The sequence below is a fragment of the Phaethon lepturus genome, unplaced genomic scaffold, assembly GCF_000687285.1.
Source record: "Phaethon lepturus isolate BGI_N335 unplaced genomic scaffold, ASM68728v1 scaffold56119, whole genome shotgun sequence".
In the NCBI taxonomy this organism is placed as follows: domain Eukaryota; kingdom Metazoa; phylum Chordata; class Aves; order Phaethontiformes; family Phaethontidae; genus Phaethon; species Phaethon lepturus.
The window spans coordinates 1-12558 of NW_010566607.1; the positions used below are offsets into that span (position 1 = coordinate 1).

The 12558-nt window shown below is 39.1% G+C and overlaps 1 protein-coding gene across 1 annotated transcript; it reads left to right on the forward strand.

Moving 5' to 3' along the window:
* Positions 1-2312: 2312 nt before the first annotated feature.
* Positions 2313-12249, forward strand: FAM149A (family with sequence similarity 149, member A; the record flags this gene model as incomplete). Its single annotated transcript, XM_010295541.1, has 7 exons — positions 2313-2423; positions 4208-4340; positions 5827-5969; positions 8197-8322; positions 8480-8656; positions 10484-10674; positions 12107-12249. Coding segments are annotated over 7 exons (1024 nt in total), but the record flags the coding sequence as incomplete, so codon positions are not given.
* Between the last annotated feature and the right edge of the window lie 309 nt (positions 12250-12558).

Genomic DNA, 12558 nt, shown 5'->3' on the forward strand with positions numbered 1-12558 from the left:
CGGTCGGGAGCGGGCTGCTGCAGTCCCTGCCCGGCGCCGGGGGAGTGCTGGGCTGGGAGGGGGGGGTTCCTTTCGTTTTGTTCTATTGCAGTCGTTTCTTGGCTCATCTTCTGATGGCACCTGGTCCAAGGAGTCAGGAAGAGTAGTACCGCTGCATGCAGAGGAACGATGTGTCAGAAACACTTTTTTTTTTTTCTCTCTATCTCACATCGTGTGTTATGCCTTACACTTAACGGCGTATGCTTTGTTTTACAGAGAAAGTCAGTGAAATTTTATTGGTGATATTTCTGTTTTTTCATGTTTGTAGGTTCAAGTTTCCTGCAAAGCCATAACCCCCTCCCCACCTGGGGCTCTTTGAGAAGTCAGAAAGCCTTATAGATACAGGGGATCCAACCAGTGTAGTTAGCTTGGGTTGCCAAAAGTCTGTCAAGTAAATGAAGCAGCTGGAACACAACAGGAAAGGGTTCTTTTCTTGCACAGGCAAGTAACTATAATAGGAAACCGAGGGTAGCGGTAGATGGTTTCCTCCTCCAGTGGTGTTTCACAGGGATCTGTCCCGGGCAGTTCAAGCTAGTTGACTGGGTGAAGGAGTGAGCACTGAAGTGAAGCTGCTTGGTGGTGATATTAAGCTGTGGAAAAATACTAAGACAAGGGTCAGCTATGAAAAAAATTGAGAAAGACCTTATAGGGCTGCCTAGGCAATAACATGGCAAATGAAATGGCAGAGAGGGATGTACCTAACAGAAGGAACCAACTTTCCATGTAGAAGATGGGCTGTGAGCTCACGGTTATTGCCTGGGAGGTAGATCTTGGTGTTAGGACAAAATGAAGTCTTCAGGGGACTGGACTGTACCACTTCTCATAGGGCCTCTTCATTCTGACAGTGGCTGAAAACAAATGCTGAGGGAAGAGGGAGGAAATTTAGAGCAAACACATAGAGATGCTTTCCACTGCTGTTGTACCAGCCTCCAAGAATTTGCAATTCAAGGTCTTCCCTGATGAGAAGTTTAACTTGTGGTAGGTTTTTGGTGGCTTATTAGCTAAGGCATAGGAGTAGGATGTGTCATGTGATCCATTTGAGTGGGGAGTTAGATTTTGACATATATGTTGTCATAATCTTCATAAAGGCAAGAAAATATCAGAAAGGATAGGAAGAAAGTAGAGCAATCCTAACTGTTGCAGGGCCAATCTACAGTCCTTGGCTAAAGAAATCAAGAAAATTCTTGAAATGTGAGCTGTTTCCTTACAGTTACTCATTCACAAATGTACTTCGATGCAATCATGCTGCTATTCATGGTTGTGACCGGAGGATTTTATGGGATGAGAATGGTAACTTTCACAGATTAAGTGATCTCTTGCTGTAGAAGCGTTTCTGATAAATGCTTTGACACACCTGTATATATTCTGTAGTAGTAGGTTTAATATATTAATGACAGAACTTAGTGGGATTATAGAAATGTATGATTACAAACAATTTCTGTTTTTTTAAAAAAAGTCTCTTCTTTCATTAAAAGGTATTCTTTTAAGGCTAGTAATAAAAGTGCAGGCATTTTTGTGCCTTACCGTATCATAACATTCATGGTTTGTAAGAGATGGTTTTAAAGCTTGAGCATGTGTTCAGGTATTTGGTGAACCAAAAAGGGCAAGTTCTAGCATTTCTTATGTGGGAAACGCATAATAGTAGAAAGTTTGTGGCTTGGTTTTCAATATCAGGTTAAGGAGTCTTTGGTACTGGAGGAACTGATGCTTTGTGGCCTGTAAATGTATTGAGATTGCGCCCCAGTTTCTTGATGTACTAATATCTCAGTTCACTTAAAACAGCCAAGTTGAGAGTTCGTTGTTTTAGTAAAGGCCACTGTTTGCTTGGCACCATATCTGCAACTTCTTTTTATGCAGAGAGATGTCTGAGAAAATGGGCTTTATGTTAATGATTGAACAGAAACACAGCAAATAATTACTGTGTGGGCAATTACTGGTTTGTGCCTTTGCTCTGTTCCTGCAGTACTGAGGTGCTGCTGCGTTGATGTGCGCTTCATGCAAATTGTGAAGTGCAAAACTGAAGGAGGATGCCTGTGGAGTAAAATAAGTCTCAAATTAAATGTACATTTTTCTGAAAAATATTTATGTAAACAAAAACTATTTTAAAGAGGTATTTTGTTTCAAGCAAATGTTTGTGTTGATAGATAGGATTGAAAAATTCAACAGTTGTTGTCATCTTTGTTTGTTTGTTTGTTTGTTTTGTTTTTCCCTCCAGTGGAGGTGTGAGTTAACCTTATTTAATATTATGGAATTATGTTTTTCTGTGTTTATAGGAAGGGACTGTCCAGAGGTTCCACAAATCAATGTGTTTCCAAAAAAAGTGGAGAGTCTCTTCCAGCAGTTTTTGAGAGAAATGTGCAGGAAGCCATTGACAATTATACTCGGTATGTATTCACTTCTGAAATACTACTTCATTAACGGACTCTTGGCTTAAGTAGGTATTTCAAGATTGTTACTAGTTTTCACTGGTCATGCTTCTAGTTATTATCATGGATGATAACTATTGCAGGATATAATGCAGGATATAAATTGACCTAATAAGAGGGTTTGAACTTTACTCCTGGTTTGTTTTATGGATTTGCGTATTTTCAGAGCATAGTGAAGGGCACCGATTAAGCCTGGAAGGGAAGTCAGACTTCATAGTTAGATGGAAGTAATGCTCACCAGCGTTGCAGGTCAGTTAACTTTCAAGCAGTTTCGTTCCAAGTGGCACTGGTTAGGATTTGCCTGGCCTGTATCTGACTGCCCTTGCTTTCACTGAATCCCAGGGTGGGTAGTAGCTGGCAGGGACCAGCTAGAGCTTTCTGAAAGCTGGAATCCCAGAGCTCAAGGTTTAAAGTGCACCAGGTCGAACAGCGCAGAAGACACTGTGTACAGATATGTAACTCAATGCTGTTTGAAACGTTCATAGAGATGTTATGCTTAGTTTTGCGTAATTTTCTTGTGATAGCTTCTAATAGAGTTAGCATGAACCTCATGAGGTTGAAAAAGGCCAAGTGCAGGGTCTAGATCTTGGGTCAGGGCAACCCCTGCTATCAATACAGGCTGGGGGATGAAGGGATTGAGAGCAGCCCTGCTGAGAAGGACTTGGAGGTACTGGTGAATGAAAAGCTGGACATGAACTGGCAATGTGTGCTCACAGCCCAGAAGGCCAGCCGTATCCAAAGCAGTGTGGCCAGCAGGACGAGGGAGGTGATACTGCCCTCCTACTCTGCTCTGGTAAGACCCCACCTGGAGTCCAGCATCCAGCTCTGGAGCCCTCAGCAGAGGAAAGACATGGACCTGTTGGAGAGGGTCCAGAGGATGGCTACAGAAATGATCAGAGGGATGGGACACCTTTTCTGTAAAGAAAGGCTGAGAGAGTTGGGCATGTTCAGCCTGGAGAAGAGAAGGCTCCAGGGAGACCTTATTGCAGCCTTCCAGTACTTCAAGGGGGCTTATAAGAAAGATGGGGACAGACTTTTTAGCAGGGTCTGTAGTGATAGGACAAGGGGTAATGGTTTTCAACTAAGAGGGGGTAGATTTAGACTAGATATAAGGCAGAAATTTTTTACTGTGAGGATGGTGAAACCCTGGCACAGGTTGCCCAGAGAGGTGGTAGATGCCCCATCCCTGGCAATGTTCCAGGTCAGGTTGGACAAGGCCTCTGAGCAACCTGGTGTAGTTGAAGATGTCCCTGCTCACTGCATGCAGGGGGGTTGGACTGGATGACCATTAAAGGTCCATTCATACCCAAACTATTCTATGATTCTAAAGAAGGCTTATGTTATCTTTAATCTATAGTTTTGATGTGCCCATTAGCTGAACTGGAGAAAACAAAATAATTGTTGAAGGTGGAAATACTTGGTATGTGTGTTTGTATACGTGTGGATATATTCTAGGGTGCCCTTACCGTTGCAATGATATAAGTACATAAAAAAGCGTAATGCTATAGAAGGAGTTGCCTTTAAGGCAGTAAATGGTACAAATAGGAGCATGTATTCATTGCAGTCTCCTTAAAAGCATACAGTTTTAACTCTTCACGTTGACTCTAAAAACACGTTTTGAAAATCTTGAATCCAACAGGAATATGTATCAGTGTCCAGTTATGTGATCAATTGCGTTATTTTTGAAATGTTTATACAGAAAGCCGTTGTGGTGTTCATTTGAATTTGTTGTCTTTTCACAGTGAAACTCTTTCACGACTTTCGTCTGGTGGTTGTACAACACCCACGGAATTGAATAATTCTTGGTCTGGAATAAACAGCTATACTACTAGTTTGTCTACTGAAAGAAGTTCAGTTTACTCCTGGAGGGATGATGTATGTCACAGAAACTTTTACAGTATGCTTTATCTAAATATTGTAGTATAGATTAATTTTTACAGAAAGTGGACATGCAGCACGTCTTGTAGAAGTTAACCACTTTCAGTCATCATAGCCTAATGATTAAGTGTATTAATTGACTATTTAAAAAATAGTTCTGTTTGCAAGTTGATACTAGTGCAGCTGATTTGTAACAAGGAGAAACGGAATAAAAATATGAAAGGATGAAATTTGGGGAAAACAAACCTGTTCTACCAGAAAAGGTAAGCTTAGGTTTCTGAGTCCGAGAGTGATAAAATATGTTTTCTAATACTGCATAATGCAGGCAGTATCTGAATTGAGCTTTTCTCAATGTTTAGAGTCATAAAGTATATTCATGAGCATGCATGTAAATGTCCCAGTCTGAGTAAATATTTAGCTCTTACCTAAGCTCAGTTCTGTTTCGTGGATGATGGAGAGGGAGGTTAAACCCATTACGGAGGCTGACTTCTGAGGCATACCTGGTGCAGGCTGGCAGCATGGAATAAATCCAAAAGCATTGCGGTCACTGCTACTTCCATTTTAAAAAGCCATCCATGGCTGGTAGTGGTAGGTCTGTCGTACCTTTTGCATAATATCCTAATCTTCTGGGTAGTGACCCCATCTGTCACTTCCAGCCCTCCAGGAGAGAGCCTGACCCTGGATCAGAACCTGGGTGAGAGTTACTTTCTCATTCCTTTTTGGTGTGATCCCTTCTGAAATGGTTGGGCACTTGGTTGGAAGTGAACAGATACGATTTGGGCCCTGAATATTACAACTTTTTTCTGTGTTTCAAAGTGTCTAATAGTGGCCAAATATCATTATGACCAGTGCCCAGCCGAGGAATCCTCAGCCAAGTGCTCATTTCCACATCACTGGATAAAGTCAGGCTCTTTGCCCCTGCACTCGCCCATTTCTGGTGGCACTGGGTTGTAGCTTCAGTACCCCTTCAGTACGCCTTCCTCACCTTCAGCTGAGGAAGGCGGTTTCTCACCCTGCGGGTTGTTTCCTAACCACCAGACTATGTTGTGCAGAAGGAAGGAGTCCCCTTTTGGCCCTCTTAGCTGTTTTACTCAGAAGTGCTGCTCAGAAGAGCAGGGAGCTTTGGTACAGTGAGTCGCAGAGGTGCAATGTGGATGCTTCACTCCATATCGGAGCAGGGAGGGAGCCAGGAGTCAAGACACCTTACAACTGATGTTTTCTGTCCGCTAATCCTAGGCAGCTAGTTCCTTTTTGCTAAATCACCTTGCTCAGGCCGGCTACCTGTTCTTTTTTTGTTGCTGCTTTTGGGTTTTTTTTTTTTGCACTGCAGCATATGAATTGTTTCCAAAGTAGGTAGTCTGAAGATCCATTCTGAAATGTTCAGCAAATTGGTCCAAGTTGTCCTGTTCTTTAACTATGGTTGAGTTTTTAATATAAATATGTATGCATATGTGCTAACAACTATTAATTTTATAATATGTAGGACTTTGATAAAGCCAACACACAGAGAGTTCATCAGTTATTTTGGGAGATTGATGAAATGCTGTTTGAGGGAAAAGTGACCTCCCAAACTCAGAGCCTGCAAACAGAATGTGCGGACTGGGTTGAACAATTTCCTCATCTAAGGTAAGGAGATTTCTTGTTGGTACTAGTTTTAACCAGTTATCACACTAATTTGAATTTTTGAGGTACCCTCATGTGAATTGCTCTTGATGTATGGCATCAGTAATGTCTTTGCCTTCAAATCTGGATCTCTGTGACTGAGCTGTACCATAGTTATGCAAGTCTGGGTGGTGGTGCACTAGCAGCTAATGCTCTTTATTTTGCATGATACAATGATTGCAGACAAAGATACTTGAGCAGAATATACTGAGACAATAATAATGCACCATGTTCATTATGGCTTTTTCTAAATAAAGAATACATCTTGTAAAGAATTTTTTTTTTACTGTAAGTGAAAACATACTGTGAAATTCCAAGAAATTCAGTGCTCATTCTGTTACTGATTCTTCTAAACAGAACTTAAAAATTAAAGTGACCACATGCTTCACATACACTGCACAGCCATAATGTCTTCCTAGGCTATGTAAATCAATGTAAAACAGTGTGTGATATTAACCTGATAATAACTAGTTGAACAGATACGAGAATGCACACGATTCATGAGAATTGTTTTGCATAGGTGTATGAAATGTCCAGGCAGCCTGATGACTGCTTCTTATAACACAGGGGAGAGAAGTCAGTGTTGCATGGCGTTATACTGTCCTGCCTTTGTAAATGATGGCATGTTATTCTTAGTGAGTTGTCATGGCTCTAAGCTATTCTAAACATCGACTTGCATGTCTCTCCTCTAGTCAGTAGTTTAACACCATTAAAAAAAACGCTGTCAATAATTGTGGTATGCTTTTAATGCTTTTGGATAACTTGAAGAGACTTGTTACTAGTACATATAAACTGAAAATCAACTAACAAATCTTGTCACGCTTTGTTGGGAACAAGAGAGAATTGTTAAATAAAACTGAGGCAATTTTTGCTAGTGTTAAGGCATGCTTTGCCTTTTTTAGCTACTGTAAAAATTAATAGAACATGCATAAAATGGAGACAGGTTTTTGTGCTAATTCATTCAAAATATTAAGTCATTTCACTATATTTTCAGATTATTTTTACTAGGTGGAATTTTTAAGTAAGTGATTCCCGCTACTTAGGATTTTTTGATTCAAATCTAATGCTGGCAATACCAGCCAAGTCCAAGACGTTGAAAGTGATCTGAAGAAATCTGTGGGGCTCTTTGTCATATGTCACTAAGGGATGTGGTACATCTGTGGTTTAAAAAGACAAAAAAAAGTTATTTTCATTATTAAGCTTAAAACCTTATTTTGTGTTTGTGTTGACTAGTTGCTCAAAAGAATAGCTTCTGGGATGCCAGATTTATTTCTGAGAGTTGTGCTTCAAAGAGCTCACTGACTGTCCTTTTTAATTTGTAAAACAGCTATGTTGATATATGACTACTTAGCTCAGCATGTGGAAATAAATATATTTGAGAACTGTCATAAGTAAGAGAAAGCTTTTTGTTCTTGGCTTACAAAATAAAAAGTGAAAAAGGCTATTGCTTAGAGTTTCATGTGGCATGCATAAAGTTCTGTTCTGTAAAAGGTAGTCCCAGGGAAAATGTGGTCAGGTGAGTACAAGCATTGCTGCTTGCAACTACAGCTGCAACTGGCAAATTCTTTTGATGTCCCTTGAAAATGAAAAACAGTTCAGTAAGCAGTGATTATTATTCAGTTATACTGTGTTCAGAAGTTGTTTTATAGAGTAATTTTGTGTACCTTTAAATAGAGTTGCTTTTACCTTTTCTCTCTGCCTCTGTGCATTATGCATGTTGGAGTTAGTGCATTTTCTGCACATTAATTCTAGCCTTAGCTATCGATGTAAACATTTTGGATTGGGACTTCTGCTCACATTGATGGTTACTGGAGTTGGGTAAGTGAAGTCATAGCAGATGTTATTTGTCTTCTGCGTCCCTTTTTAAACATTTCTTAAAGAGTTTTGATAGGAAAGGAAGTGTGTGTACTTTATCTGACTTAAGAACTATCTAACAAGTTTGACTATTTGCTCTTTAAAAAGATAAGCTAGAATCTAATCTTGGGTAAATCAGCTTAACTTTAATGACTTAAATACTAGGCAGTGTTAATGTATTACAGAAGACCCTGGCCCCTCCATAAATTGCTTTTTTTAAAGCAAATGCAAGGCGTGCTTTCACATTGCCTACTGTTTGCAGGTATTTGTGTTCTTGATACTTGCATATGGAGTGGATTCCATCTAAGATATCACTCGTGTTCTCCTTTTTATTCAGGGTTCTAGGAAAGCAGCTCCTATTGCCAAAGGATGAAGGCTTTCAGCATTTTCAGAGCAGAAGTGATACCTGTGTGGATATTAAGTGTTTGCCTGGCCTCCATGAATGTGCTAGTAATAGAAAAGAGTATGTAATTTTTTTTTAAGTTTTCTCTTTAGTCTTCCCTCTTCAGAAATATGTACAATATTACTTTTGTATTATGGAAATAATTCAGTATAATAAAATATGCACTTTCTTCTTTCGTTGAATATTTAATTCTCATTTTGTCAACTTTTTTTTCCAGGCTCTGCGTTTCAGGCTCTAAACTGATCCCAACAGCATCTCCAATACATAAATTACTAGATTCAAGTTCTGCTAGGATTTCTGCCTCAGACTCTTCACTGTATTCATTCCTGGAAGAAGAAATTTATGATGTGGATGGAAAAATAGAAGAATATCTTGCCTTTGACGACAAGGAGCCGTAAATAACAGATATATGTATTTTTGAAGAGTATAATGAAAAATTGTCAGTGAACCCAATCAGGGTTCATAATCTTATGTTTCTCTTCTGTAAAATACAGTTCCTTCTGTCGCTGTGTTCGGTAGCACAGTGGTCAGAGCACTCACTGGGTATGTGGAAGGTTAGGTATGTTATCTTTCTAGTGGTTCAAAACTCACACCTCCCGTGTCAGAGGAATGTGTCTTAACCACTAGTTGCTTTGAAGTGTTCTGTGCATGGAGATGCAATAAAATGAATATTTAATTTTGACACAGGGAGTAGAATGAAGGAATTGCTTCTTAAGTGAGTGCCTTGACCACCAGATTGTTTAAGGTCATTACACTGCATGTGCTCTCATTCTCTGCCCTAACGAATCTTAAATTCTTGCTGTGCATTGTGGAGCAGCTTTGTGAGGAGAGGTGCGCGATACAACCCGCATTTAGAGCACTCTTGTGAGTCACAGGAGTCATGCAACTGTCTTCTTGACAGCACAACCATGAGCCAGCAGCTAGGCTATTGGGTGAATGAAAGACCATAATGTGCTGTTTTCTAAAAGGCCTCAATGAGGGGGAAATTTCGGTGGGACTATCGGGGCACAAAGTATAGCTTTCTGTTCTAAAGCTTGATGCACTTAGTGATGCACTTATAGGAAAAAGACATGGTTGGTCTGAAAAACTGAGGAACCAGACCGAGACCCTTTCAGTGCTGTTTTTGAAGGAGATGGCCTGTGTGGCTGCATTTTTTGGTAAGGGTTTGGGTTTAAGAATCCTCTTATGATTCTTCTCTCTTTGTTTTGCTAAGTAAGCAAACTGAATTTGGGAGAGAGACTTGACTGAAGATGTGTTTCTCTCCTTTTGTGCCTCTTTGAGATGTTGTTTCTTGTTTCCTTCAGTTCTAAAATACCTTGTTCTCCATAATTAAGACATTAGGCATTACAAAGCCTGATATGAGAATAGCTTGGTCATTTTGTGATGGACCATTGGACCGTTCAGCCAAGTCTCAGTTAGAGTTAAGAAGTTTGCAGTCTGGTTTGAGGAAGAAGTGAAAAAGTGACTGAGGAGAGAAAGGGAGATAGTAGAAACCAGTATGAATTTGGGATCTTCCTTATACTCTTAAAAAAAAAAAAAAAGCATTTCCTAAGAAAGGAATATAATGGCATTAAAAAAAGAAAAATGTTAAAGCTTTCTTCCTGAGAGGTGTGTTAGAAGACCAAGTTAGGAACTTGTTGCTACACTGTGCTTCCCTAGGTAGGTGGGGCAGAGGGGTGCGTAAAAAAAGTTAAAAATGTAAGTGTCCACACAGTAGTGGAAGGGAAGGAGGTTAGCATAAGGCTATGAGCGCTGCTATTCTTAGGCTGCAGAAATCCTTTAAAGTTGTTTGATCAGTTGTGGAGTGTTGCAGGTGTGTGCAGGTACACAGGATGTGATAGAAATGTTCTATGTGATAGTCATTTGAGACTAAATCCTATGCTTTCTACCATAAGGGAACTATTGTCTGTTGCATTTGGCAGGAGGACTAAGTGCCATGTATAAAGCTGTTCCTTCTAGAGCTGCAGATCTTTCTGTTGTAATGCCCCGACTGGATTTTTAAATTTTTCACCTGAAAACAAAAGAAAAAGGAATCATTATATGTATTTGATTGGTTCTGTTCCCATAGGTACTCTGTACATTTGAATTCGAATTTTTTGTGTGATATACATCTGACTGGCTTTTCTTCCATATGTATGGTTCTATTCATTCAGCGTATTAGAAGGAGGGGGGAAAAAGTCAGAACCCATGGGAATTCACTTGAATTTGCTTCCTTTATTAGTGATGATGAGAGCTGGGAACAAAAGAAAATGCGTCTTGCTGAGAAGAGGAGTGAGCGTGGCATTCCCCCTGTTTCTCCCAATGCCTGTATTAAAGATGCCGTGGCTTCTGAAGTGTTTGATCGTATCTGGAGCAATGTAGTTGGAATATTGGTGGAACTGATTAAAAAAAATTGGGAAACTAGTATCACAGGTATTTGGTATTTTTGTATATGATATTTATTGAATCTAACTTTGGAAAGTTGTATGGTGGTTTTTTTTTTTTCTTAAAGCTTGGGAAATCTGGTTATTTTAAGATAGCTGTGTTGGTAGTACACATTATGAGCATTATGAGGTATGTAATGCCTTGCCCTGCATGTGTGCGCGCGCACACACACACACTACTGCCCCTCATATATACGTTCCTACTAATTTTCAGGGAGTTTTGTATGAGGTGTAAAAAGAAAAAGGCATGGGAAAGCTTGTTTAAAAAAAAAAATCTTAATCACTGTCTCAGGATGCAAATTGATTCTGTTAGCAGGGGATCACTGATGATGTGATCTGAATCTGGAACCTAGGAATCAAAACCTCCTAGTCCTCGTTGGTTGAGCTTTATTAATAAAAAAGAACCCTTAGGTAGTCAGATGGTTAAAGCGAGATGGCCTTGCTGACAGTGCAGGAGTTCATGAGTTTAATATAGGGTGAATAAATGGTAATAATAAATGCTTGTAATCTTATTTTAATTTATTTTTTTGTGTTCTAACAGACTGTAGTGAGGAAAAGCAAAAGCTAGGAAAGTTAACTAGAAGTGAAATTTTATTTTGTGTGCGTGTGTCGTCTTTGGAGGCCGAGGGAAATGTCAGTTCTTTCAATGTATTTTAAAAGGACAGTAACAGAAGAATACATGGGGGTGCGTTTTGGACATTACCTCAATTTAAGGTGTGGTCAACCTCAAATGTGAGTCTACAACAAAGTAAGAAATGGCAAAATTTTGCAGATAACTTGTAGCATCAGAACTTAACATTTCAGGCATTGCTGAAATAGAAAAGGGTTTTTCACAGCACAAGTGGATTGTTTAGCTCAGCATTATAGTTTAGGGAGGATAGCTTAGCATTTTTATCATAGCTGTGCCCTTTTCTCTTTTTGAACGGCATAAACTTAAGACAAATACATAGCTAACCAAAGTATTTGAACTAGGAATGTAAAAGAATTTGGGTTTATAATAGAAATAAGATGGTGGTATATAGCCAAAATGAAACTGTGTAGTTGCTGTAAGACAAGGATAGGATCAGTAGACTTTCTTTTTTGTATATGTATTTTTTTTTTCTGCTTCAAAAAAAGGAAAAAATATTTGGGAATTTTTAAGTAACATTCAAAGAGTCTTAGCAGTATTTTCTTAAACAAATACGAGCCTCCAAGTCTACCTGTATAGACCGATTTGTCAATGTCAAAGAAAGCATAAACAAATGGGAAGGCTTTCAGAAAAACATCATGTATGGTAATTTTTTAAATGTCATGGAAACTTAAAACTGTATGAAAGTCTCTATTTATTGTGAAGTGCAAAATTGTTTGAATCCCAGCAAATGATGGCTGGTGAATATACAAAATACCTCTTATTCCCTTTACTTTTTTTTGCTGTTGTGCAGAGGGTGACAAACAGGTGGAAAAACTGAAAGCTGTTACAACAAAGCTGCCACATTTGCCAGTTGTTCGTATTACGGCAGATGCTGGTAGTGTTCGTCTTTCCAGAGGCACTGAAGCACGAAGTGGATCTTTTGTTTACTCACAGGTAAAAATAACTTTCTGTCAGACGGTGTTCTTTTTTGGACAGAGTCTTGGTTGAAGCTAGAAGAGGGTCTTTTTCTGTTTCTCTCTTTTTCTTGTGGTTTGTTCCCCCCCCCATTAGGTATACTTAAAATATTTAATCTCATTTAAAATGAATGTTCATTAAATGTGCATTTCTTCTTTCGTTCTTTGGTAGTTCTTAAAGGTGCTGTTTACCACTAAGATAATGCTGAGGCTGGTTTACAAAAATACTTATGAGACTGTATTCCCTCCTTAGAAAATAATTTATTAAATAATTAAATTATAATTAAAT